Consider the following 27,905-nt stretch of genomic DNA (forward strand, 5'->3'; position numbering starts at 1 on the left):
CCCTCAGGCTTTGCTATCATCATCTCAGCTGAGGATGCTCCAGCCTTCTTCCTAGAGAGGGATTAGGTTTAAAAAAAAAAAAAAAAAAGAATTATTCAGTGGGCTTAATAGCAGACTAGACAAACAACAGAAGAAAGGAAAAAAGAACATGAAAACAGAACAAAGTGAAAAAATTGGAGTAACCGAGGTCTGTGGGGCACTATTATGAAGTCTGACATGGCCTGATGACATGGGATTTCATCTTGTTCTACAGCTACTTCACTGGACTTTGTTCTTCCACTATAAGAAGGGGTCCCGGTGATAAGGTGTGTAGCTGGGGAGAGGGAGGAATGGCAGGTAGAAAACTTAGGGGCTAAGACAACCATGGGACTGGGGTAACTTGCTGTGTGACCTTGAGCAGGTCAACGAACCTTTCTGTACCTTGATTTTCTCATTTGAAACTACCTTGTGGGAAAACAGATTGCAAGGAAAGAACCCCAGAAGAAACTCTGGCCATGGCAGGTGCTCAATTAGTGCTTTTTTTCTTATTACAAATCACCATAATCTCACCACCACCATCATCCACACTATTTCCTTTATGCACACTCCCTTAGACTTGGTCTGTACACAATTAACATTTTAAAATCATGGCGCCTCACATGTCATGTGTTCTACTTTTGTGTATGTGTGTGTGCTGGGATCGAACCCAGGGGAGCTCTACCACTGAACTACATCCTCAGCCCCTTCTATTTTTTGAGATAGGGTCTCATTAATTTACCAAGGCTTTCCTCAAACTTGGGTTCCTTCTTCCTCAGCCTCCCAAGTCACTGGGATTATAGGCATGCGCCGCTGCTACTGGTAGTTTTCGAGGTTGCTATCAAGCCTATGTTGATGACATTTTAACACCCCCTGCATTTTCTGTGGATTGACCTTTATTTGCTTTTTCTTTCCCTCCTTGTACTATTAAAGCAGAGCTCCTGGAGTGACAGCAACACACAGGTTCTGGTCAGCCATTTCCTCCTCCAGGTTGTACCTGCTCTTTCAGAGGGCAATTCAGAAAGGACAGGCCTCCAGGCTCTGCTGCTAACTTGTCATGGACTTTGGACAAATTATTTGTCCAGCTGCCCTCCATAGGCTCCTGAGTCCCTTTTTATAAACAATAGGCTGCGTCCCCCCACCCCCCACCTCACAGGGGGATAAGAAACTGTTTCAGCATTCAAGGACTAGAAATTGACACTGGGGTCCCAAGTTCTCTTGGAGGCACAAAGCCATAAAACCTTCCCAGGAAACATCGGTGATAAACTTGTCCTCTGGAAGGGCACAGAGAAGGCACTTAAAAATTCCTTCACAGGAGCACAAGTAGTAGGGGTGATGGGGACCAGGACCGAGCAGGAAGGAGCAGCGCTCCTACCCCACTCATAACACTTTTGCAGTTGCCATTCTAAAACCTGGGGATGTCCTCCAAAGAGGTCTTCTTTCTTTTTTTTTTTTGGTACCAGGGACTGAACTTGGATGCTTAGCCATTGAGCTGCATCCCAGGTCCTTTTTATTTCATTTTTTTGAGAAAGGGTCTTGCTAAGTTGCCTAGAACCTCACCAAGTTGCTGAGGCTGGCTTTGAACTTGTGATCCTCCTGCCTCAGCCTCCCAAGTTGCTGGGATTATAGGTGTGTGCCACTGCACCCAGCTCCTCAAAGGATTTCACTGGCACTAAGCAGAAACCATTCATCTGGCCCAAGGGTTAAACTGAGTCCCTAAGGGGGGTGATGTGCTCCTGAACTTCAGCTGTTTTCAAAAGCATCCTCCAGTGGGTCCCCTCAAGATCTGAAAGGAGAAAGCAACAGTTCCTCTAAGGAGACCAAGTTTGACCTGACTCTGAAACATTCTGAAAAGTGGCTTTCTCAAATTCTTTAAGCCAGCAGGCTCGTGGGAAACCTGAACACTAATTCAGGTGGCTGGGCGGCACACATGACTTACTGAAGGTGTGAGGGGCCGTACGAACAGCAAGTTAAGGCACGTAAAGTCAGGAGCTCCCCAGCCCATCTCACCTCGCTCCAGGGATGCAAGTTGGGTCTCAGGAGCTCAGTGAGGAAGAAAAATGGCTCCTGCCACTAGGCCAGGTCACTGACAAATGCCTCCAGGAGGAGCAGTCTTCCCGTTGCCTGTCAGAATGGCGAACTCTAAGCCTGATCTCAGCTAATTCAGTTGCTCCTAGGGAGGACACCACCCCCTTATCTGCTCTGCATCTCAAACATGCCACGAGAACTGAGATGTGGAAGGATTGCTATTGATTTTCACTTGTGTGGGCCGACCTAACAAAACCAATCCATCAAGTGCCTGTCTGCCTCTGCCTCACATACTCGTCCTAACCACGTGCAAATAAATTATACTCGCATCCAGGGTGATTTGTCAAGGTCCAGCCAGGTTCTGCTACCGCTGATGGGCTGCAGGCCAGACTGGGCTAGGATCAAACGCCCCACTAGCAAACGCCCACTGTTGATCTGCCATTCATCAGTGACATCCTTGGAGGCCAGGCAGCTGTTGCCGCCCTAGGAGCTGGTTGGTCATACCTGGGAGGGGGCTTTGAGGAACCAGGCCCAAGGCCCAAGTCCCATTCACTTCGACAGGGCCTGACAGTGACATCCTTGCTTGCTTCCAGTCTTTCAGTTTTAGGGGTCAACCATGAGGCACTGAGCTCTGGTCCAAGTGTCCCTGGGCCAGCTGTGAATGAGATGACATCACTATGAGTTTAGGACTCGTAAAGGCCAACGATCGGACTGGGCATCCGGTCCTGTTCTACCATTTCTGGGGCCCTCAGGGTCTCGCTTTCCTCACCTGTACCTACCTCTGAGGGTAGAGGTCACTGGACTGAATGAGATAATGGAAAGGACCCCAGAACTCCACACACTCCAGCTCTTCCTTCCAACAAGAAGGGACTGGAGGCTCAGAAGAGTCACATAGCAAGGTGGAGCAAGCTTGGGAGGGGTTAAACTGAGAGGCGAGCACAAAAGGTCCATGGAAAGAGCATGGGGCCCATCCTGCCCTCTTGCCCTCCAGCTGGCGGTTGTCACTGAAGAATGAGACACACGGAGTTGCTCACAAGCACGTCACGGATCACTGCTTGGAAGGGTCAGAAACTTTATTGGCAGGCCTTTTGTTGTTTCTGAATATACAGACTGCAGGGAAGTGGTGGGGGCTTGCCTGGGGCTCCGTCCCTGTCCCTTCCCACCAGTGCAGCTGGGGAAGGAGACTGCTCGCTGGCCCCAGATTCCTCCATTGAGGGATAAGGCACTGTGTGTTCCGTAGAAGGCGCTCACGGCGGGCTGGTAGATGACGAGGTGGCCTTCTCAGGGGCTGCAAAGCTGAGGCTGTCTTGGGGTGGAGTTGAACTTGGCACCCCGGCAAGGAGACAAGTGGGTGAGGAGGCCCTGCTGGCTCTGGCGTGGTGGCCTCAGGATGGGATCATGCCCTTGCTTCTCTTGCGGTCGGCCATGGTCCTCCGGTTGTGGTTGGCCCTCGTCGCTTTGTTGGCTTCCTTCTTCCTGCGCTCCTGGGTTGTCTCGCGGCTCTGCCCATGGCCCCGGGGGCTGCCAGCCACTGTTGTCGAGCTGTCATGGCGATACCTGAGGGAGCAACGACCCATCCCAGGAGAACCCATCAGTCAGAAGTCTGCTGGAAGAACCCAGGGTCTGCCTCAGAAGTCACCAGGAAAGGACACACCTCAAGGTCAAGACACCCATGGCCCAACTTTGGATGGGAGGCAAGGCTGGGGGACGTGGCCAGCACCACACCTGGTGTTTCCTCTTCTCTAAGCCTTGATTCCAGACGAGCTCATGGCTGAGCTGAGGGGAAGCAGCTAGTAGATTAACTGAAGCCCACAAGGAGAGGAGGAAGGCTTGGGGTGTGTCACCTCCCTTTTGCATCTAGGACCACCTGCTGTACAAGAGACATCAGTCCTGTTCTACACCCCAGGGCCTTGCTTGGTGGCATCCAAATACCAAATGTGCTCATAGACATGACCCGGGATCTTTTTGGCCTGTCTCAGGTGCTGAGATTTGCCCAGAACTTCATGCTCTGGGGGTTGGGATGGATGAGAAGAGAAGTCAGAGTGGCTTTGTTCCCCACTCAAGAACCTTCTGTGAGTCCCCACAGCCTTCAGAATGATATCAAAAAGTGTTCCCTCTTGTGAGGCCTCCTGTATCCAGATGGCAGTGCTGTGTGAGCTCCAGATGGGGGACTGGGCTTCTATCCCTGGTCTGGCTTAAGTGGAGGCAGATTCTTGTCCCCTCTGGACAGTTTCCTTTCTGAGAAGAAGAGGGAGCTAGACAGAGGAACTTGAGCTGCCTGCTGAAGACCCTCTTCCTGACCAATAAATTAATACATAAGCAGTACTCTGGGTTTATGGGTGGGTTTCCTGGGGTGGTCAGCTGGGCCTTCCTCAGATGGGTTTTCCCTCTCACCAGAATGAGGCTCTTGAATGCTTACCCCTTCCTGGCAAGGAAGGCCATGCGCCTGGCTTCTGCCTTCTCCCTCAGCACTGCAGGGTCCTGCACGAAATGGTCAGGCTGTGGAGGGGAGAAGAAACAAAATCTGGAATCATGAACTGTCTCCCTTTCCCTAAGCTGTGCAGGAGCCATGTCTGAATAAATCTTTTTGATGCCTCTGTGCCAGGCACAGGGGATGCCCTGGGATGGAGCAGTTAAGGTTTCCACTGGGACTCCACTGCCCTCCTTCTTCTCAAGGGAGGAGGTAGCTGAAGGAACTGAGGCTTTGTGGACAGGCTGGTGGGGTAGATGAACCATAGTTAAGAAAATGACAGTGACGAATGGGAGCAAGGAGGCAAGGCTATGCAGGGGCATGGAAGCCAAGGCAGCCCCTGGTGGGTGGCCAGCTCGTCCTGGGAGCTAGAGGTCTGGTCTCACTTGGGTGCTCACCTCGGGTGCTGTGGAAGAGCCTGCTTTCCAGGACTTCTTTTTGTTTTGGTACTGGGGAATCTAACCCAGGGGCAATTTACCATTGAGCCACATCCCCAGCCCTTTTCATAGTGAGACAGGGTCTCACTAAGTTGCTGAGGCTAGCGTTGAACTTGCAATCCTCCAGCCTCAGCCTTCCGAGTTGCTGGGATTACAGGTGTGTGCCAAGTACTCCTGGTTTCTCTAGGACTTCCGAGAGAGCAAGAAGCCTGGGACCAGTGCAGGGAAAACAGTGACCTAAGGATCATAGGCAGGCTTTGGTGGCCAGAGGTTTTTTGTTGTTGTTTTGTTTTTTTAAATCCAAACCCAAACAAGTAGAATTAGTAGTGTAAAAACTGGGAGATTTTACATAAACGTCTGGGCTGACCCTTGGGCTGGGAAGAAGGGAAATCTGGGAGAACTTCAAGCCACTGAGGAGCCCATTGAGCAGGGCATGCATTTCCCACCACTCGGTGCTGCTCCTGCCAGGCCCCCCTACTCAGTTATACTGGTGATCTGGCCACAGAAGTATCTGAATTTGTCACCTTACTGGGAGGATAATAATGGCTCCAGGGTCCCTGGCTGATGCCCCATTCGATCTGAGCAGAACTGCTTTTATCTGTTTTATATGCTGAAGTTCTAGTTAAGATTCAATTGAAGAAAAGTTTAGCTGCTGAAAACAGAACTTTGAAACCCACTGGTCCAGATGACCTCCAAGGACCCCTGGGCTCTAACTCCTCTCTGATTTTAAGAATTGCCATCCCAGGGATGCTAGCTGACAGCATCCCTCTCCTAGCCCCCTGGGCTCGTGGGCCTAATGACCCTGGTAGCTCAAAGGCCCTGCCTCTAATCTGTCCCCTGGGCCCTCATCGGCAAATTCTAAGAGGTAAGCTCTAAGCCAGCAGCTCTCCAAGTAAATAGCCTGGGCTCAAAGAACCCTGCTCCCTAGGGCTGACTCAGGGCCAGATGCAGGAAGGAGGGAGGGACACAAAACTACTGATTAATTCTTCAGAACTGCACCCTCCTCTTCATCCACCCCCACCCGTGCCACCTGCCAAGGAGCTACCTTGGGGCCCTCTTCTTCAGCTTCCTCCTCCTCTTCCTCCTCCTCTTCTTCCTGTCCTTCTCCAGACACTTTCGTCCTCAGCACTTGAGGGATGGTGAAGGGCCTGCGGGTTTGGAGAGAAAGCCAGATCAAAGACTAGATTAAACCTGGAGAGAGTTCAGAGAGAGGGAATATGGCTGGGGACAGGGGGCTGCTGGGGGAGGATCAGCTCAGGAGGCTGGGAAACCCCAGAGGGCCTTTCAAGTCCGCTTACACCAGTCCCGAATTTTTGGAGGTACCAGGTCTGATGCTGGGGATTAGGGGAAGACGAAGCTGGGGCCCTGGGGCTGTCCTGTCCTCCCTTTAGTCAGGGAAGCTCTGCTTTGATCTGTATTGGGGAAACTCTGTAAGACTCCACTGGGAAATGTTTTCTATACTTTAAAAAGAAACACACAAAACTACTTCCTGAGTCTAAATAAATGCTGCCCCACGGGGGTGAAGGAGCACTGGACTAGGAGTCAGGAAGCCTGGTGTGGGTCCTGGCTCGCCAGGCCTTGCTCACATGCCCAGGCCTTGGTGACCCCATTTGTAGAAACGGAAGGGTCAGGAGTCCCTGCTAACCCTCAAGGCCAGAGAGCCTTTCTGTTCCTGGAACGCCACCACCTGGTGGCCTCACCTGCGGCTGATGAGCTCGTCATCTGAGTCCACATCGTTGGCGCCCACCTGGTTGCCATCATAGGTGTCGTCATACTCGTCCTCGTAGTCGTCACCACGGTAGTCACCTGGCTGCAGCGGCACCTGCGACAGCAGATACAGCTCAGGGGCTGGCTGATCCCCCGTGCCCAGCAGAGGCCTGGCTAGGAACCTACCTCCTCCATCACCACACTGTATTGCTCGTAGCGCTGCCGCTGGGCCACCACTGCCCGCTTGTCATTCAGCAGGCTTCGTGTGTTCCCCTCCTTCCTAGGCCAAGGAAATGGCAGGGAGAGAGGATTAAAAACATCAGGCTTCAAAGGTTTGGGTTCAATGGGTCCAGAGAGACCGGGGATCCCTTTTCCACCCATCGGCTTGGCCCATGCTGAGGCCAGTGCTATCCCGCACTGGGAGGTGGGACTCTCACGCCTGCTGGTGCCTGTGTGAAGGGGCCCAGCCCCTCTGCAGAGCATCCCAGGAGTTGCTAAAGTTAATACATGTACACTTTCCACCCCTTTCAAGGGGTCTACCCTAGAGCAACACTGGCTGCATGTCAGGAGTTTTCTTGATAGCATTGGCTGGTAACAGTGAAAAATGGAAAGTGACTAACAGCTATCACAAGTGAAATGGCCACGTGAACTGTGTCTCTTCTGTATTATATAGACTGCCATGTGTAGTTCTTAAGAATGACACTGATTTACTATGGGGAAAGAAAGACTTAATGCTGAGAAAAAAAGCAAGTAACAGAAAAATGCACCTGAAATGATCCTGAAAGCAACCATTCTGTTTCTGTGGTACATGTTGATGTACGTAAATGCAGAGAGGGTCACAGCACGGAGCAAATGGTGACCCCTAGGATGGCTTGGAGTCTTTGATTTTTTAAAAATCGACAAAAAGCAAGGAAAAAGCAAGGCTACATATAGCTTTCTTGTTGAACTCAGAGGAACCCTAGAGACCTCTGGGGTGTGGACAGAAGAGGGACCCTAGTCTCTTCCTCTCACCCTTGCTTCACCACAGCAGCCTTCTATCTTTCTGTTCCACAGTTCCAGCTTCTACAGGAGAATTCACTAGAAGCCAGGCCTAGTGGCATATAATTCCAGCTACTGTAATTCCAGCTACTGCAGAGGCTAAGGCAGGAGGATTCCAAGTTCAAGCCAGCCTTGGCAACTTAGGGAGACCCTCAAAATAAAACAACAACAAAAAAGGCCTGGGATGTAGATTGTTAGTAGAATGCCCCTTCATTCAATCCCCAGTCTCACAAATCAAAAAAAAAAAAAAAAAAATTCACTGGAAATAAAAGTCTGGAAGTCTAACTTCCATCACATAACAGGTGAGGAAACTTGGGTGTAATGGAGGAGGAAGGGGGGATCTTGGGGTCACAGCGAGCTTATAGTGCAGCCTTGGAGGGGACTCAATTCTCTTGACCATGGTTCTGCAAACCTGTAGAAAAACTTGGCTTGTCAGACACATACCCAGGCCTGTGGAATGTAGTTTCTAGCCCTGCAGGGAAAAATCAATACAAGATGCCAGGCAAGAAAATCCAGCTTAGCTGTGAAATCAGGACTCGGAATGTATCAAGGGTAGCAGGGGAAAAATAGGGAAGAGACACAAAGCTGCATACAGCTTCCACAACGATCTTTTCTTGACTGCTCTTGGGGCTGGGAGGAGCAGGCACCTGTCTGTAGAGCTGTTTGCCAAGGACAAGAGCATGGGGCAGGTCAGTACCGTAGCCCCAGCAAAGCAGGCTAGGTTATGCTTCTCCGCAAGTCTTTACTATAAGGCCTTACTACATGTCAAGCAAGGTACTAAGGCTGAGTTGGGGAGAGATTCAGAAAAGAGTAAGATGGAGCTGCCCTCACACTGCAGTGGGGGTAACAGATAGGCAAATGGCAACCAACACAATACATGCTGAATGGAGGCAGGGACACAGAATGGATTGGGAACAGGAGAAATGAACTCTGGCTTGGGGGCTTAACAGGGGTCTGGAGGAAGAGGTAATGAGGCTCTGTGGTAGGAAGGGTGTTTGATTGGGCCAGGAGCCCCAGAGTGTGATGGAAAGGACAGTGCATTTGGTTTGGATCAGGGAGAAATCTTGGTTCATAGAAATCTTTCACAGTCGCCAAGGAAGATAGTCTGTATCTGTGGCCCTAGGCCTCTACCTGGCTGTCTTCACCAAGTCGGAAAAGAGATGGACAGCAAGTGGAAGGGGCCCTAGCTTACCCAGGTAGCCGATGCCACTGGCAAGAACACATCCATGCATTAAGCACACATTTCCTGAGGGACTGTTAGTTGCCAGGATCTCTGCTGGCCAGGGGACCAAAAATGAAGGCAAGGATCACTGTCATTTCTGCCACACTCTGGTTGGCCATCCACCGCTGGTTCTGGGCAGTGGGGCAGTTTTTTGTTCTGGGTGGCCTCTGGTTACATGGCTGCCTAACAGGGCCAGAAAGAAGCCTGACAACATGCCTACCCAAGCTGGGCCCTGGAAGAGAACACGGGTAAGGACAGTGGTGTCTGGGTAGCCTGTCCAGGAAAGTGAAGCTTTGGCCCCATGAACTCATTTGGAGCCAGGAAGGAAAAGAAAAATCTCAGTGTAAAAATCTGGGAAACTATTAGTCTAGAAACACAGGCAATAGTGGGTTTGGAGCAAGTCACCTTCTTGGCCTCTTACAAGAAAACAGCAAGCCCAGGAACCCTGGCTCTCCTGAAGCTCAGTTAAGACCTTTCCCCTCATCTCAACCCTGTTCTTCAAGGCCCATCTCAAATTGTTCCTCAGGGACCTGCAGAGACAATAAACCCCTCATTTTTTCAGTTGAAGCATTAGGGGATCCAGAGGGCAGAACAACTTTCCAAAGTCACATAGCTTCTAATAGCAGAGCCAGGGCTGACACAGGTCTCCTGACTCAGGTCTGCTCTTCCAGTTCCTGAGCTATGTAACCATGCTTAAGCCCCCTACCTCCCTAAACCTCAGTTCTTCTCCAGCACCCACTTCCCAGAGTTGAAATAAGAATGAAATAAGATGAGGTACACAAGTGGGCCTGGCACGTGTTGAGCTCAAAAAGTGAATCCTGCTTCTTTTATTGCAGGGTGTATCAGGGTCTTTATTGTGTTAATCTGCTCTTTAATTCTCCCAGAGGCAGAAAGAACACACACTTTTGACCACAGAAACAAAAATGAGGAAGAAGTCTTGTTATCTTCTAGGGCACCATAGAACAGTCCAAAGGAGTTAGTTATGTACTTGGCTTCCTTCATTGGTTACAAAACACAAGCAACACAGTCGCTGGGTGTCGACCCAGCAGCCACCCTCTACCTCGGTCACACTGCCAACAGGCCCTCATTTTGTTCAGGCCTTTCCACCTCGCACACCACGTTAGAGCCCCAGGTCCTAACGCTGTCACTTAGTTCTCCTGATAAGATGGAAAATTTCTAGGCAAGGTTTTCTATTTTCTAAAAGAGAGATAGAAACGCACTGGTCTGGACTTCCTTTTAGCATTATCATTTCTGGAAGCCACAGTGAAATAGTGCAGCCCCCCTGCAGCCTCCAGGGAACAATGTGACCAACAAGAGGAGGCCTCAAAATACAACTGGTGTGCCCTAGACCATGCTGCTACACCACAGGTGAACCAAGCCCACATTGCCCCATCTCGCCGCTCCTTGTCAAGCAAGGGAACGGGTCTCCTTATTACCTAAGCCTCTGAGAGCACCCACCTGACCCAACAACACACTTGAGTGTGATCTGCCTTGTGCTATTTAATTTTCCCGAGGGTGGGGCCTTGAGCCTGCTGCCCTGCCCTGATTAACACAGGTGTCCCTGCTGAACTTCCAGTGCACCCTTCCCACTCGCTGCTGCTTGTTTGATGGTCTGTCTTTCCCATGGTTTCTGCCCTTTGAGGGCAAGGCTCGGAGGCTGGCTCACCTTGTTTCTCTAGTGTTTAGCACAGAATCTAGTGCTAGTAAATCGCATAATAAATATTTGCTGAATGAATAAATAAATAATGACTACATGAATGGAGGCTTTGCCTTTTTGCAAACCACAGCCCCTGGGCTACTTAGCACAGTGGGTTCAGTGAACACAGGTGGCAACTCTGAGTGCCTCAGGATCGGAGGCAGAGACCTCCAGATACTTGACTGCCTCCACACCAGCCCTTCTGGTGACCCTCACGGCTGGGACCAATCCCTTGGCAAATGATTGTGGGTGATCTACAACCTAGGTGGGGTGAGGTGGGTCTTTACAATACAACAGGTTCTGGGCAAATCCACAAATCAAAGACAAGGGGAAAAGCCATGTCCAGAGGTGCCTAAGATCTGTGGGGGTCCTACCAAATCAGGTTCCCTGGGTTGGAATAGGGGTTAGCCTTTCATCAGCTTGGGGGACCCCTGTCTGCTACTCTCCCACAGCAGGAGCTGCTGAGAGTCATGCTGGCTTGGCAGAGGCCAGTACTGCAGGATAACATCTCTGGCAGGGATCTGGGGATGTCACAATGTGTGTGACTAAGCAGTTTGCAAGTGCTTCCTGTCCAGCCAGCCAGATGGCTTTGAAGATGCCCTGAGTTCACTCCCTAAACACTAGGCCAGTCAAGCTTCCAGCACTGGACAGCCCAGGAAGGGGGCATAGCACTGGACTCTAACCAAAGCAGTAGCCACAAGAACAGGGCCAGGCTCCTCCCTCTGTGAACCTCTCCATCCCCATCATTATGACGGGAAAAAGGCAGGAGCACTTGTCCAGAGGTTTCCAGATTTTTGAGTTCCATGAACCAATACCACTTCAGAACTCTGGGGACAGCACAGTGTTGCCAACGTCTCACTTTGCCCTTCTAACTTGGCTGTATACTCCCTCCCAACACCACTGACTCTTGTTCCTTCCAGTGGGTCACCATTCCAAAGCCAGGAGATCTTTTCAAAGCATAAAACACATCAGTGGATGGGACCCTCCCCATGCTCACAACAGCCTTGGGGCCACTGTCCCTGTTATTCAGTCTGCTTGGAGAGCTTCTCCTTCCCTCCTTTGCAGAGCTCAACCCTCAGATCCTTTAGCTCTCTGTCCCATGTCATTTTCTCAACCCTCTCTGTCTGGGTTGAAGGCCTCACCAAAGGCACAGAGGTCTGTGCACCTCCACCTGAGAGCACTTGTTCTATCTGCAATGTGACATTTCTTGTTTGACAAGCTGATTAAGGCAAACTCCATGTGGGCATGGGCCATATCTGTTTCACTCCCCACTACAGCCCCAGAAACTAATTAATCCAGGGCCTAGAATGCTGTAAGCAAATATTTGTTACATGAATCAATAATAGGCATGAATGGACTTTTCAGAGCTGAAAAAGTAGGAAGGACATATACTAAAAATAAATAGAAAAGGCCTTAAAGTGGAATATGTTCACCTTTGGAAAAGCTCACTCAGTGCAAGCCCTTGATTTTGTCACAGCCTGGGGAAAATCAGGTCAAAGAGTAGTTTCTGGGAAGCACTGTCCAGTTCTACCACCCAGAATGTCAATGGTCAACACATTAAAAGATACAATTAAGAAGGCAAGAGGGGGATAGATTTGGCCTCTCTGGCCTTTTGCTATTGACAAGGATTCACCAGCAACCTTTCTGCACAGTCAGAACCTGAAGCACAGTAATTAAACTGTTCATGCCTGCTGGGAGCACCCAGGGCCAGGCTTTAAAGGGACCCCTGAGCCCACGCCTGGAGGCCAGTTCTGTAAAGATGGGCCCTCGTTTCTCCAGCTTCCCTGGGGCCCATGGCACTCACCTCCTGCCCTTGTGCACTCGGCTCAGGTCCACTGAGTCCCTGCTGAACACATCAAACTCGTCGTTCTGGAAGACGTTGTGACGGGATGTCAGTAGAGGTGTGGGGTCTGGATTCACCTGTCTGGGGAATAGAACAGAAATCAATTTACGGGACCCTGCCAACTGATGCCTCCCTGGGTCCCATTCCCCACTGTCATGTTCTATCCATCAGATTCGTTACCCCCCTTCTAGTCACACCTCGGAAACAAGCTGGAAACCTTTAAGGGGGAGACAAGGCCCTGCCCCACCTGGGCGTGCCTGAGTACAGAGCGATGCTGCAAGCAAAGCTCCCCCTCAGTCCTCAGGGACGACACACAATGATTTTCACTCTATTTCTCAAAAGCTCCATCCTCAGTGAATGCTCACAATGGCCCTATGAGACAGTCATAGGTCACTCAAAGTCTTTTACTTTTTTGGATTTTTCTTTTTTGATATTGGAGATTGAACCCAGGGTTCCGTGTATGCTAAGCACATGCTCTACCACTGAGCCACAGCCTAGCCCCTATCGACCTCTTTGTGCCTCAACACCCTCATCTGTAAAATGGAGCCCAAGGAAGCTGAGAAACTTGGCCAAAGGTACAGAGTTAACTTCACTCATTCATTCAGTAAACATGGAAGAACCACCCATTGATGCCTTTAATAGTGGGCCAAAGTCTGAAAGGGTAGGTGTGACAGATGTGAGAAGAGATTTGGCCACCTTCCTTTGGAAATCTACTGGGAAGGTGGTAAGGGCAGGACAGGTTAGGGACTTAGGAACTCTGAAGGGCTCAGCTACCCTTTTGTTACATCTCATGTCTGTAATCCGTCTTCCCACAACACACTGCTGGGACATCCGGGTGTGCACTGAGAACTTCCTGGGGTCCTCAGGTTTTACGTTTCCCCAAAGAGGGCATGAGTTAAATTGTTGGGAAACCACAAAATAAATAAATCATAATGTAGATCCTCCATGACTCAGTGAAAAGACAAATGGGGAAGAGGATGGGTAGATGTGGAGGTGGAAGAGAGAACAAGCTGAGACCTGGGGTGTGGGGGAAGGAAGAGTAGGAGGGAGAGAAAGGGCCCCAGACCCTGAGGCAGCTAGGCCCTGGGGCCTCCTCCCACCTGTCTCTCCTACCTGTCTAGGCTGCGGTCCAGCTGGCTGAGGGCGGGGGCCAGCCGCTCCTCCAGGATGTTGTTGATCACCTGCTCGGGGTCATAGCAGTAGTGCTCTAGGCAGGCCAGGATGAAGCCTTCCCCAAGGTCTGGCAGCAGGTCCTTCACTTGGGAGATGAGTGAGTCCAGCTCCACACCACACACGGCAGGGCCCAGGGCAGCGGCTGCACCCATGCACTGCAGTAAGAGCCAGAGTGAGGGAGGGGAAGGTGAAGCCCAGCAGTGACAGGGCAACAGGCCCCAAAGAGCACTGGGGGATCTTAGCCGAGTGACTCAGGTCTCTCTGAGCTTCCATTTCCTCCTCCGTGAAAAGTGGGGAAACGGAAGATTTACTGGCTGAGCTATTTCTAGCTGTGTGGATTTGGGTAGGTGCGTCCCTCTCTGAACCTCAGTTTCCTCTTCATAAAGCAATATACTACCACCCATCTCATGGGGTTGTTTCAAATGGTTCAAAGAGATAATGCACATAAACCTGGTATAGACAAGGTATTCCATAAATGGCTGTGTTCTACTAACGGTCCTTTACCAACTCTTAACAAGATGGCTGAGGTTGGAGGGAAACAGCAAACACCAGGAGAGGTTTGTGGAGCTGTTCCTTTTAAATGATGTTCTTTTCAGTAATGGGGATTCATTTTACATAGTGTTCAACGTGGCTTAATTTTGTTAGTCATTTTAAGGGGGAAAAAATAGTCTTTTTAAGGTGTGGCTCAGTAGTCAATACGTGTCTAGCATGCGTAAAGCCCTGAGTTCAATCTCCAGCACCACAAAACAAATAAATCATAATATAGATCCTCCAGGACTCAGGTAAAAAGACAAATGGGGAGAGGATGGGTAAAGGTAGAGGGGGCTGTGGTTCTCCAAGGCCCTGGGAGAATCATGGGGACTGGGGTCTCTCAGGAAGAAGAGCAGCAATTGTTAATGAGGCACAATGGCCAGTTGGGTTCACAGTGTCACATGCAGAAACAACAGGAATCCCAATAGCCCCGCAGATATGGGCACTGCATCTACACCCGCATTACAGATGAGGAACTGAGGCTCAATGGGAGTGGCACGCCCAAAGCTACTCATCTGGCGAGCAGAACGAGTTACACCCCTGAGCAACCTGACCTGAGTCTGTGTGGTCTCCATTCCTATGTCATGCCGCCCCACAACATACAGGGAAGAGTTCTGGAAAGGCCTGGAGAGGAAATACTAGATCCAAAGCTTCCAAACTTGTTCAGTGGAGCCCTGTGGTCCCATGGAAGAGCTTCCAAGGAAGCCATCAGGTAGGACCAGGCAGCAAAGGAGCTCCACTTTTCCATGTGTAAGGGAGAGCTTGGGAAAGCATTTTGCATGGATAAAGCTTCATCTCTTTATTTTATAGAGGGAAACTGAGGCTTCACAGGTTTAAGTGACTTCTTGTCTCCTCACACGCACTCTACCCTGGTCTCAGCTTTGGACTCCCTAAAGGTAGTACAGAACTGACCAGAAACTAGAGGCTGTCGATCCCAAAAGAAACCTTTTCCCTGAGTTCAGGAACAAAGAAAGGAGGTTGGCCCATGTCCTACCCTCTCACACAGACCAAGAGGGGCCAGGAAGCAGGGTATAGCACTCCCCCAGACACACACCTCCACTTCCTCCGAGTTCTCTGGATGTGATGGTGTTTGACTGATTGGCTCCGCTGTTACAGTGACCCCATTAGAATCCCCATTAGGATCCTCGGCCACAGATGGGTCTTTAGTGTTCACTGCTTTCCTTCTGTCCACCCCTTCCCAAGCGCTCTCCACTGCCTGGAGGACGTAGGCAGTCCGTGTCTCATCCCTATAAGGCTGTGTTAAGGGCTCTCTTTCTTGGGTCCCATGGCCTTCTCAGCTTACCCAGCTCTAAGGCAGCGTGATTTCTCAGTCTCTCCCCAGGATTCAACCATGTGGCTCTTGCCAGGGGCCCTTGGGGCTGACCCAGTAGACATCACTGGTACCTGGGCTGTATGGGCACTGGGTCAGACCACAACTGTGCTGGCTTTATAGCCCAGTACCTGCCACTCAACAGAAAGCAGCTCTGGGCAGACAATCAGGGGCCACCATCAGTGTCCTAGGACAGGTTGTTTGGATGAACCACCAGCAACTCTTCTGTACTGACCTCCAGGAGGAGAGTCACCAGGGCCACTGCCACTGGGCTTCCTGTCCAACCAGCATAGGGCATTGTGTAAAAGCTGGGAACCCACAAGGGTCCCTGAAGCAGGAATGAACAACCTATTCCAGCTACCAAAATGGCCAATAGGCTTGCTCCCTCCTGTTCTTTCTTCCTGTCTACCACTGCCAAACCAGAAATCCAAGTGTCACCTTCAATACCTTAACTCAACTTCTAGTGAATCCATCCCTAGATGTTATAGCAGCCTCTTTGTTAGCCTCTGGACTTCCTGTGGTCCCAGGCTAGTTCATTCTTCCTGTGCTGGAAGCTTTTCCAGCATAGGAGCTTTGGAAAAGCTCCTTTTTTTCCAAAGTATACACCTGCCCATGTCATCTCCTGCTTTATAGCTATAGCCTTTCATACTCTCCAGTATTACAGAACAGAAACCAAACTTCTCAGCAAGGGTCACCCCAGGGCTGTGCAGTCTGCTGGCCCACAGATCATGTGCCACATTCTCAACACCCTCCTGTAAAGACCCTTCAACACATAGCTGCACCATGTATTCCACATATGACATCAGGGGGCTCCTCAAAGAAGTCAGTTCTCTTTGCCCTCCAACCCCTGGGAGCACCTGCTGTTGGCTTTATCAGCTCTCATTCCTTCTGTTCTCAGCTTGGGCATCACTTCCATCAGACACCCTCACCCTGACCTCTGCTAGGTGAGGTGCCATCTGAATTCCTCTCTGCCACCTTTTTTTTTTTTTTTTTTTTTTCGGTACTAGGGATTTAACCCAGGGACACTTCATTAAGCTGCGTCCCCAGCCCTTTTTATTTCTTATTTTGAGACAGAGTCTTACTAAGTTGCCTACAGTCTTTACCAAGTTGCTGAACCTGGCCTTAAACTTGCAATCCTCTTCTTATCTCAGTCTCCCAAATCGCTGGAATGACAGGCATGTGCCACTGTGTATGGCTGAATTTCTTTCACATGACACTCTATAACTACCTGTTTACTAGTCTGTCCCTCCTACAGTGAGGATGATAAGGGTAGGCACAAGTCCAACTTGGTCACATAGGCCTAGATACTCAAGACACACCTAGAAAAAGCAGGGCTGTACCTTCCCTGCATCCAGCATTAGAGCAGTCATCTCTTCTATTAAAAGTGGGCCCGGGTCCTTGGTTGGTCTTTAAGGTTAGCAGCTGACCCATATGTTCTGGGACTAACCCTCTTTCTGCCTCTCTGTCTCCCAGGAGGTCACGTCTGACCCGATCGGGCCAGACCCCGTCCCAGTGGGCTGTGGAAGAAGGATACAAGACTGACGAGGCCTGCTGCAGCAAGCTGATGTCTTCAGCCACAGGGAAGAGTGCGTCATAGTCCCGGAGGAACCTGAGGGGCAAAGAGCAGATAGTAGGGACAGGGATACCGTTCTACTGCAAGGCTACTCTCTGTGTATGTCTGTTACTCAACCACCAATTGTCAAAACTGGAGTGCTGTGGTGAGCATATGGCAAGGGCTCCACTGTGTCAGGTCTTGTGGGGACTGATGGGAGAGCCATGGGGCTGTCTCAGTACTGGTCCCAGCTTAGCCACACTTACCTCTTCTCCTGTAGTAAGGAGCTGAAGATCTGAAGGAACTCTTCAATGAATCCCTGAACATTGTCACAGCTGAAATGAGACACCAGGAAAAATGAGCCCACGCAAGATATCTACAGGTCCTTTCTACACCTACTCTGGCCCTCTGTGAGGCTCTGGCCAGTTAAAGGAAAGAGGCACTTTTTCTGGGTTTTCTATCTGCTCAGGAAACTCCAGAATAGGGAAAGAAGCCAAGATAGAATAATGGAAATGTTCCTGCTGGCTTGGTGAGGGGGTCTTTGTCCAGGGGTTACCTGCTTTCTAGAATGGGAAGGAGGCAGATCTGGCTCAGGATGATGTGAAAAACTTCCATTAGTTTCTTCTTGGAATGGGAGAGCCTCTGCCACAGGTCACTCAACAGCCTTTGATGGCCAGAAGGAAAAAAAGAAAAAAGATTAGGAGACAAAAAGGCACTGAAGGAGTCCCTTCCCAGCAGCTGCGGGTCCTTCCGAGGACTCCGAAATCCACACAGGTTCCTGTGGAGCAGCTGGCAAAAGGCAGCTGAGTGCTCAGCTGGTTCCAAGGCTGTTTCTTGGTTCAAACAGTGGGTCAGGAACAGGGACTTAAATGCAGGGGCCAGCCATCCTATTAACTGCCAGTATTTGGTAGCACTGGGTTAATGGACCTAGTGGCCAAGCAGAACTTTTGAACCAATTTCCTTTGTGCACTTAACTCTCTACTTGTTGAAATCTTTCTCCTCAGGTCCTCACACAATTCCTTAGAGCATTTATTTTAAATAGTCTTAAGGGGTGAAGAAGTAGTTCAGTGGTAAATTAAGTGCCTAGCATGCATGAGGTCCTGGGGTTGATCCCCAATTTCTGCTCCTCTCAAAAATCTGAGAAGTATAAAAAAAAAAAAAAAAAAAAAAATGTAGGGATGCATGAGCAGGAAGCTACACAGGTCTGGGTCCTACCCCCTTGCCTCAGTGGGGGGGATGATGCAGCTGGGAAAGGCAGGACCTGTGCTGGGGCCTCCCTTTCCCACATAATGTTCTTAGTTTTGTCCCCGCCTCACTTGCAATCTTCAAGCCTCCTCTTCTTAATTGCAGACTCCAATTCAGGAATTGCCACTTCATAAAAGGAAGCTAGTCTGTGGAAGCATATATGGGTAAAACACTGATTAGTTCATGAATACCACACTTTGTTAGAAAACCAAAGCCAGTTCAAGGGAGGGGAAAGGCCCTTTCTCCTGGGACCATGCTGGTGCTTCCCCTAGTCCCACCCAGACTGACTCATGTGCTGATCCACCAACAACCTCATGGGAATTGGCCTATGGCCGCCCATTCTAACACAGTGCCAGAGGGTCATCCAGGAGTCTCTGAGGTTTGAGGAAACACATACAAGATTACCCTTTTTTCTTGTTCTTTATAAACAACCTTTCTTACTTTGCTATGGGATATAAAGAAAAAGTTTCAGTTTGTACATGATTTGGAACCTTTAAAAATTCTTTTAACATGAAAACATCAATCTGATATTTGTATTTGTTCAAAACAGGCTAAATGGGCTCTTGATTTAAATGTCTCCACTGGTTTTATAAGTTAATCTAGTTAGAATGACTTCTATAACTCTTATAAAATATAAAACTTATATATGTAAACTCAGTTGGGCATGGTGATAAAAGCCTGTAGTCCCAGGAATTAAGGACGATGAGGAAGGATCACTTGAGCCCAGGAGTACAAGACCAGCCTGGGCAACATAGTGAGATCTTGATGGAAAGGGGGGAAGAAACAGGAATCTTCCAGACAGAGAAAGGTTGCAGGGGCAAGAAGGGTGTTCTAGGTAGGCAAAGTGAAGCATCCAAAGGCCTAGAGCCTGGGGAGCGTCAGGGGTGAAGCAGGACAGTAGGAAAAGGAGTTGGTAACAATAAGAAATGACTCCAGTCAGTAGAAGGAAGACTGAGAAGCTGTGAAGTGCTGGCAGGGGTGGGGCAGTTGAAGCCATAGGAAGGAGGCTTTTACACAAAGGATCCTCCTGGGGTGAAGAAAGACATAGAGGAGAATGTGGGCCACTTGGCATCATGAGTACCTTCCTTGTGAAGTAAGAAAGGGGCACAGGCATGGAAATTCCCAGGACAGTGTGAAGGGGCTGGCAGCTTGCATGTTGCCAGGCACTAGCCTATTCTCAGTGGCCTCTGGTTGTCACTCTTGCCGGGGATTTCTTCCTGCTATTCGCAGCAGCTTCTGGGATCTGCCCAACTCCATCTACCAATCCATACATTCATCCATTCTGTCATTTACTTACCCATTCAACAAAACATTTATCTAGTGCTGACACGTGCCAGAGATGGCAGCTGGTGCTCTGTCCTCCTTGATCTCCTCTGTTTGTGAAAATCTGTCACTAGGATTGATCAGCCTCCCAGACAGCTAGAATAAAGTGCTGATCAGCATTTTCCCAAGGAAAAAGGGGGTTGGGATAGACTATAGCTGTCCACTTGGGGGAAAAAAAAAAGGTATTTTTTTTTCTCATGATAAAAGGGCAAATGCTGATAGGAAATTTGGAAAATACATAAAGCAGAAAATTAAATCACCACAAGGGATTTTACTATTCTTGGAATTTTGTACCCTGTGTGTTTTCATTTATCATAAGATTTTCTCATTTTGTTAAAACATTTCCCCAAATGGGGTACAGATGGCTTTTGAGGATCTTTCAAGATGGAGGTAAGTTTTGGAAGGGCAGACTTTCCTGCAAGGGGCTGTGGAGGTGGGAAAGAACTCCCACCCATCTTGGTGAGGGGAAAGAAAAGGAAACACTTTGACCGAAAGTGACTCTGCCTTTGACCCACAAATAGTCTGTGGCTGGCCCAGCCTGTTCCAGCTGTGCTGAAGGCCAAGAATGGCCTCTGGCAAATGTAGTGACCTCAGTTCCTGACTGCTTTCTGGAAAGGGATGGAGTCACCCAGGCAGCTCTGTTGCTCATCCCTCTTACAACACCTTCCTCCTTTTCCTTCTCACATCTGCCCAATGTATCCCTGGTATGTCTTCTTCTGCCTTTTAACTTTATGAATGAATAATACAGTCACACGGCTTAAAACTCAAAAAGTATAAAACATACTGTGAAAAGTCTCCCTTTCCCAGTTCTATTCCTCATACAACTACTGTCATTATTTTCTTGTGGAATTTTCCACAGATGCATTTATGCATGCATATATAAGTAAATATTCACATTATATATCCCCCTCTTTTTTTTAACTGCTGGGGAATGAACCCAGGGTCTGAGCATACTAACAAGTGCTCTACCACTGAGTTATACCCCCACCCCTCTCCCTGCTTTTTAAAAATTGAACGCTGGCATATTATGAGTACTATACATATTATTTGCCTTTTACTGTTTCATTTAATGGCAGGACTGTGGCAGTGCATAAAACACCTCTCTCTGGTATGGTTGGGCAGAATTCTATTGTACACATTGGGTACCAGACCCCATAGATAAAGCATTAGGTTTTTTCAATTGTTTGCTATTATAAGAAATGCTGTCCAGAATAACTTTGCACCTTTGCAAATATCTCTGAGTAATAATTCCTAGAAGTAGCATTATAGAGGCAGATGGTATGTACATCTTTAATTCTGAGAGATCTTGCCAAATCACCCTCTGTAGGGGATGTTCCAATTTACCCTCCCACCGGTAATGCATCATGGCAACAACTCAACCTGCTTGGGCCAAACTGCCCTCTCTGTCCTCTTCTGGTGCCAGGCCTAGTAGGGCCTGCCTCTTTTGGCTTACTTACCCTCTGCTACTTATGGTACTGCAATAAGATAGATTGCCAGAAACCAAACAGACAAGTGTTTCCAGAATACCTGCTACAAATTCAGCACTGTCCCAGGCACTTAGCTGCAGTTCTGGCTTTGGGAAGCTTAAGACACTTGGAGGCAGAATTATATCACAGAAAAGAGGCAGCTGCATTTTCAGTTGGCAGAGCAGCATACTCTTTGTGTAGTGCATCTGGTTCCGGGAAGAAGGAATCCCGTGGGTGAGCGTGACCAGGAAGCACACAGAGGGGAGGTGGGCCTGGAATGCTGCATGGCTAGGGGGAGGAGAGGGAGAGGGACGGGGAGGAGGAGGAAGAAGAGGAGAGAGTGGAAAAGGAGAGCTATGACCAGGGTTAGCCCGGGAGAAAGTCAGAGAGGGCCGTGGGAGCGCTGATCTCTGGGGGGCCAGTGAGGGACTATGTAGCTGGAATGGGGAGTTTGAATTTGAGTTGGGAAGGGTGATGTAAGGTGGCCCAAGGTGAGAAGCAAGATTGGCCAGGTATGGATGTACCCCAAAGAACTACAGTAGCAAGGGAGATGCTGAAGTTGTTTGTTTTTCTTATTAGTATAATTATATTTATTTGAAAATGACTTCAAATATATTTAAATTTTTATATATTTTACATATATGTGTATAAAAGAAATATTTACATATATATATATTTTTTTTTTTTTTCCTTTTCTTTTTTTGTTTAAAAAAACCACAAGGTCTTGCTATGTTGCCCTCGCTGCTCAAACTCCTGGGCTCAAGCAATCCTCCTACCTCAGCCCACAGAGCAGCTGGGATGACAGGTGTGCTCCCTGCTCATTCTTTTTTTTGGTGGTGGGGGGTACTAGGGATTGAACGCAGGGGCACTTGACCACAGAGCCACATCTCCAGCCCTATTTTGTATTTTATTTACAGACAGGGTCTCCCTGAGTTGCTCAGTGTCTCACTTTTGCTGCGGCTGGCTTTGAACTCACCATCCTCCTGCCTCAGCCTCCAGAGCCGCTGGGATGACAGGCTATACAGGGTGCTAAGGATGGAACCCAGGGCCTCACACATGTCAGGCAAGCACTCTATCACTGAGCCACAACCCAGCCCCTCCCCATTCATTCTTCAAGATCTCTTTTAAGGGTTTATTCTGGGGTTCCAGTCAGGAGCACCTCCGTTGTTTTCTTTTGTGCGTTCTCCCCTGGGTTAGACCACTTTGTCTTGACTGTCATTCCCTGTGCCTGCCCATCATAGCAGCTTTGAAACAAAGCAGAATTAAAATGGCCCTCTTCTTGATTAGGTCTTCCTCCTCCCTTGCTCTCTCTGCTAACACTGGCAGCGTTTCTAAAATACAGGCTCCTCATGAGCAAAAAGCCTCATCTGTCTTCCTCACTATGGCATCCCCAAGCTGGAAGAGGGACGGGCACATTCTAAGAAACTAGTAAACATGTTGTACATGGGACCAGGCCTCTACTTCAAAAGCCCAAACTCCTGCTGTACCTGTAGCAGAAGTCATGTTTCTGGAAGGTCTGGCAAGCCAAAGGGAAGATATCCAGAAAGGCCCAGAGTGTAGTGCAGGTATCACAAAGGTAGAGAACAATGTCCTTTAATTCCTGTTGCCAAAAGAAAACACTGCATTATTCTCCACCTTACAGACAGTTCTGCAGAGGGTTCAAGACACAGTTGACAAAGTCAGGGTTTCCAGCAGGCAGAGAGTTGCTCAGGGTGAAGGGGAAGAGAACAGTAGAGGCTTCAAGCACACCTAGCTGGTTCATCTCTAAAAGTGCAATGTGGGAGAACCACCTAGCCACCCTAAGCCTTGGGTCTTGCTCCTGCAGTTCCAGGGGGCTTCACCGGGTGACAGCTAGGGTCATTTCTATTTTAAGATAAGACAGTCTCTCTTCTGAATCTGACCATAACACCTCTGGTCCCACAACAAGAAGGCCCATCATGATGAGGACAAGAATGTCAAGCCCAGCTCCCCTCACATTTTGAAGAGAGTATGTAGGACATGGGATGCTTGCTCATTCAATGACTCTAACAACTACTCTAAAGAAGTAGGCTGGGCCACTGTTAGGATCTTCACTTTGGAGCTAAGGAAACTGAGTCTCAGAGGGGTAAAATGACTTGTTCCCACAGCACCAGCACATGCCCTCCTGAAACACTCGTTTAATGGCTCTTTCCCCACCAGATCCCGAGCTCCAGGAGTACTGTCTGCAGCTGCCTTGCCCCTGCTCTGTCTCCAGTGCTTAGGGCAGTGCCTGAAACATGTCCCAGGTTTGACTGTCATCCTCCTTAGACTCTTAACTTCTGCCAGAGCAGGTGCTGTGTCTGCTTTTGCTTAGTGCTTTACCTCCAGTATCTGGTCCATGCTGGGGACTCCTCAAAAGAAATTCACTGAATAAATAACTGACTCAAGGAAAAAAGCATGAATGAGCCTACTGAGTTGAACTAAGCGAGGATTACATCCCTGTCCTTTGGACTCTAGTTCCCTGTTCTTTCCAGTACTCTATAAATGAAGCTCCCAGAGAAAACTGCAAGCCTGCTGAAAACACTCTCCACTTGTGTGATGGGAAGAACCACCTGCTCACTGGGTCACAGAAGCTGTGAGCAAGGGAAGAAGCCACTGTGACCTCTATCATGGTAATCTTCCCATTGTTGGGGCAGTTAGTCTTTGGCTAGAAGGACTCAACTGAAAGAGGACAGGCTGGAGGACAATCTCACCAGGAGCGGCATGTCACTGGGGGTTAACCGGCTCCTCTCCTCAAGCTTCTGGGGTGTGGTGCTGGCCCCATCCCCTTGCAAACCACAGTGCTGGAGGATATTGCTGAAGACCTGTGAAGGGCAAGAAGGGACTCTCCCACATCCTGTTGAATCATCATCTGAGACCGCCCCTCCACCGCCACCACCTCACAGTCAGGGACAGGTGATCTGAAAACTGCCTTGGAATCTTGGAAACATATCATGTTCCCAGGATACCAACTGAGACAATGACTTTCTCAGAGAATGGGTTAGAGTAAACTATGTAAGAAGAGGATGAAGAAACCATCCTTCTTATGGAATTGTGGAGAAGGGGGGCTGGGATGTAACTCAGTAGTACAGTACTTGCCTAGCATGAGTGAGGCCCTGGGTTGGACCCCCAGCATCACAAAACAAACAAAAAACCCCACAACATGTATGTAAGGCCCTGAGAATCCTGCAGATATGGTCTGACTGGATAGGCTGAACGAGTATATGATAATGAATATTTGATACAAGGTCAGCAATAAATAATGGATTTTTGGATCCCTTGTGGGTGGATATTTATGGGAGCCATCTTGAAATAAAATACAAATCAACAGTGAGGGGAAAACCGAGACCACTGTAAAACCAGGCAACTATTGAACTGACAATGCTGTTGTCTTTAGGTAGACTAGCATGTAACTATTCCAAAGGTTATTGAGAATGGTCAGCATTTCTTGGTGGTGGGATTATGAGGAATAGTAATATTATTTTATATATATAAATATATATTTAAAAATTTATTTTTACTTGTTGATAGACCTTTATTTCATTTACTTATTTATATGTGGTGCTGAGGATCAAACCCAGTGCCTCTCACATGCTAGGCAAGCGCTCTATCACTGAGCTACAAGCCCAGCCCCATAATATTCCTATTTCTGTTTTTTAATATACCCCAATTTTCTAAAATGAACATTATTTTTTCCTGAAATGATTTTGTAAAACTTTAAAGCTCTTATTTGAGAAACACAGGTCTCTTAGAGGGATATCCTTAGAGACATACGGCTGTTGGCAAACAACACATAATGCAAACTAAGCTCTTTTTGTATGAGTGCCAGACAGCCCTTAAATTTCACTCCTGTTAAGAGGGGAAGAGGGAGAATTTGAAGAGGGGTGGTCAGGGGCAAGACAAGAAAGCATCTGGGGAGATGGGTCTAGAGAGGGGCACCAGAAAGGAACGTTTTTCCCTGGCTCTTCCAAAAAAGTCAAAGAACACCATCAAGTGTGTGTGTGTCGGGGTCTGTCTCCTCAATTCACCTCCTCTGGTTAGGGCTGAGAGCTGGTACCTGAAGGATAGTGGGCATAGTTTCATCCAGGTCATTATAATAACTTGGCTGCTGAGTAAAGATGTTTCCTGGAAAGAAAAGAAAAAGGTAAGGAGTGGGAAAAGGTGGGAAAAAATGGAGAGGCCACATTACAAATGGTTGCCACCATGTTCTGTAACCTTTCTCCTTTTCCCTAAGCCTTCCGTAGCTATGACCTAGGATGAGTCCTGGCCTTGGGCCCTGCTACACTGAACTTTGGCTCAGACTAGTAACTTCTCCAAGGTGGGGAGGGACCTTGAACAGTACAATTTAACTCTTTAAGTGCCTCTGCCTACCAAATGCTGCTCTGATCAAACTAGCTCGCACTGCCATCCCCAGGGAGTGATCATACTTAGGCACCATGCCTTGTATGACAGCATGTGCTTTGGAAGTGGGTAGTCATCCGGGAAAATTAGGAAATATGATCTTCTTGCTCAAGAAACCTGAACGCAACAATCCAGTTCTTGCCAGGTCACACCTCTAAAAATGAGAGCAGACTCCAGGGAGAAATTTCTCTGGAAATTCTCTCACCTTTGCTTTGAATATGTTACCATCTCAATCCATCCTACTCCAAAACAAGAGGCCTGGGAAGGACCTGGAGACGGACTTAGTGCACATTTGTGGTTGTTCCTGTAAGATGGAGCTAATCTTCAAGTGTTTACTATTCTCCAACTGCTGCTGCTGTGCTTGCGTAGGTTAGAGCATATGGAAACTGGAACAGAAACCAAGTGTTCCACTGCCCAAATGGCGAAGGAGGGAAAAAGGGAGGAGAATACAGATAGACGGAGACAAGATGATGAGAAATGCCAATGCCCTTAAAGAGGCCAGGTTTCTTCATCTCACTCTAAGTCTTGCATTTAAGGTTGTGGTCAAATGTTCTGTCTCTGGGCAGGTCTGCCCATGGTTTCCTTATCGATAACCTTGATCCCAGAATATCTAGAAATGAATAAGATCAAAGGCTAGATGGGACTGGATGAGTAAGCAAGTCAACATTTTCTGGGATGCCACTTTGCTCTTTGATTCCAGAATGCTGAGTTTTACCAGCCTGGGCTTGCTCAATGCCTACCACCTTCAGATGGGTGCCAATCCTTTAACCTGCAACGGTGCACCTGGACCATCTGCACCTGCCCTCCTCCTCCTCTGGACAGGTAAGGGATGCCTGAGCTATCCTCCCACCAGTCTCTGATCTTCCTTGAAAGTGCTACTGTCCTGACGCTCATGGTCAAGTCTGAACTGCTGACCATAGCATAAAAGACCCTGGTAAGCTCTGGCACCCTCCTGGCATTCAGGGTCACCCTCTCTCTATGCCCTGCTTTGCAGTCCTCCCACGCACCATCCTCAACCTCAGACAAGCCCTGCGCCCTCCCTTTCCCTAAAATGATCTCCAGAGCTAATTCTACCATAAAGCAGGTGTCACCACCTCCAGACATTGCCTCCTGACACAACAGGAGACGGGCAACAGGAAAAGTCTCCTCCTGAACCCTCTAGGGCCACACAGTGTTCTCCATGGCATTCTGACCACTTGGCAAGGGGAAGACACTCTCTCATAAGTCTGCCAGTGCTAAAGCCTGAGACACAGTGATGTTTTTCTTTTTTAATTTTTAGTTGTAGGTGGACATAATACCTTTATTTTATTTATTTATGTGGTGCTGAGGATCAAACCCAGTACCTCACACATGTGAGGCAAGTGCTCTACCACTAAGCTACAACCCCAGCCCCACAATGATGTTTTTTTCAAGTATCAAGATCACTCAAATTCCCCAGTGTGGTGGCACACACCTGTAATCCAGCAACTCAGAGGCTGAGATGAGAGGATCACAAGTTCAAAGTCAGCCTCAGCAAACCAGTGAGGCTCTCATTAACTTAGTGAGACCATGTCTCAAAAATTTAAAAGTCTTTAAAAAGGACTGGAGATGTAACTTAGTTGCAAGTGTCCCTGGGTTAAACCCCCAGTACCAAAAAAAAAAAAAAAAAAAAAAAAAAGGAAAAAAATCACTCAAATTTTACAATTTATCCTTGGAGTGGTCAGAGTTCCTTTCCTTTTCTTTAACTGACTCAATGACAGTGAAAACGTCCCCTGCTCTTGATCTCTTAAAGGTAGGGGTCTGAAATGACAGCCTTTTAACTGCCCCTTCTCAGGTTGAAAGCGGTTCAGAAACCCAGGGTGAAGGGGAGATTCTGCCAAGCAGATCACCGCAGTCCCTGAAAGTGCCAAGACTCAGCTCACTCCAGGTGTGCAAAGCCACCCCTAGAGAGACTAACTGAAAGGCCCTGTGTTTAAAATTATACTTGCTGATTCATAACGCCAGCCTCAGAGTTTACTGAAGAAAAAAAAAAAAAAGTCAGGGTAAGGACTAGGTTTGTGCCCTTAGGATAATCAACAAGTTCCTTTTCTCTTGCCTTCTCTCCCTTGTTGATCTTTTTACAAGTAATTGCTTTGCCCAAGAACTTTTGTGGTACTAAAAGTGGAGGCTGCCTGTGTGCCTTCTGTTCAAGGGTTGAAAAGAGAGCTGCCATGTGTGCATACATGTGAAAGAAAGAGGGTGAGAGACAGAGATTGCAGGGCCCTTCTTTGCATCAAGCACCACACACACACGCACAGTACACACACACAGCAAAGGGTCTTGGATGTCTGGTTCTGACCTCTTTTGTATTAATAACATTCTAGGAGTCAAAGAAGAGATTCCCCTTAATAAGCCAGCTTAGGGTTCTCAAATTGGAAGTCTGAGAACACTTTAAATGTACCTCAAAATGTAT

The 27,905-nt window shown here is 48.5% G+C and overlaps 1 protein-coding gene and 1 long non-coding RNA gene across 5 annotated transcripts in view; one reads left to right on the forward strand and one right to left on the reverse strand.

The window, feature by feature from the left end:
• Nucleotides 1-3,171: 3,171 nt before the first annotated feature.
• The window catches only part of ASCC2 (activating signal cointegrator 1 complex subunit 2), a 40,210-nt gene continuing 15,476 nt past the window's right edge, over nt 3,172-27,905 (reverse strand). For all 4 annotated transcript variants that reach the window (XM_079151321.1, XM_079151320.1, XM_079151323.1 and 1 more), the window contains 15 exons: nt 25,131-25,198; nt 23,788-23,898; nt 22,564-22,676; nt 18,359-18,433; nt 17,599-17,706; nt 17,309-17,377; nt 17,025-17,099; nt 15,215-15,407; nt 13,570-13,784; nt 12,418-12,537; nt 6,844-6,937; nt 6,651-6,772; nt 5,996-6,098; nt 4,463-4,542; nt 3,172-3,600 (listed from right to left, as the gene is read on the reverse strand). In XM_079151321.1, coding sequence (XP_079007447.1) covers nt 3,429-3,600; nt 4,463-4,542; nt 5,996-6,098; nt 6,651-6,772; nt 6,844-6,937; nt 12,418-12,537; nt 13,570-13,784; nt 15,215-15,407; nt 17,025-17,099; nt 17,309-17,377; nt 17,599-17,706; nt 18,359-18,433; nt 22,564-22,676; nt 23,788-23,898; nt 25,131-25,198 — 1,718 coding nt within the window. In that variant the 3' untranslated portion in view covers nt 3,172-3,428. The remainder of the gene's footprint in view (nt 3,601-4,462; nt 4,543-5,995; nt 6,099-6,650; nt 6,773-6,843; nt 6,938-12,417; nt 12,538-13,569; nt 13,785-15,214; nt 15,408-17,024; nt 17,100-17,308; nt 17,378-17,598; nt 17,707-18,358; nt 18,434-22,563; nt 22,677-23,787; nt 23,899-25,130; nt 25,199-27,905) is intronic.
• LOC306668255 lies at nt 18,440-22,555 on the forward strand. Its single transcript, XR_013765791.1, has 3 exons — nt 18,440-21,310; nt 21,798-21,881; nt 21,994-22,555. It is a non-coding gene; the product is annotated as an uncharacterized lncRNA (long non-coding RNA).

Source organism: Sciurus vulgaris (genome assembly GCF_902686455.1).
Source record: "Sciurus vulgaris genome assembly, chromosome: 8".
NCBI classification, from domain to species: domain Eukaryota; kingdom Metazoa; phylum Chordata; class Mammalia; order Rodentia; family Sciuridae; genus Sciurus; species Sciurus vulgaris.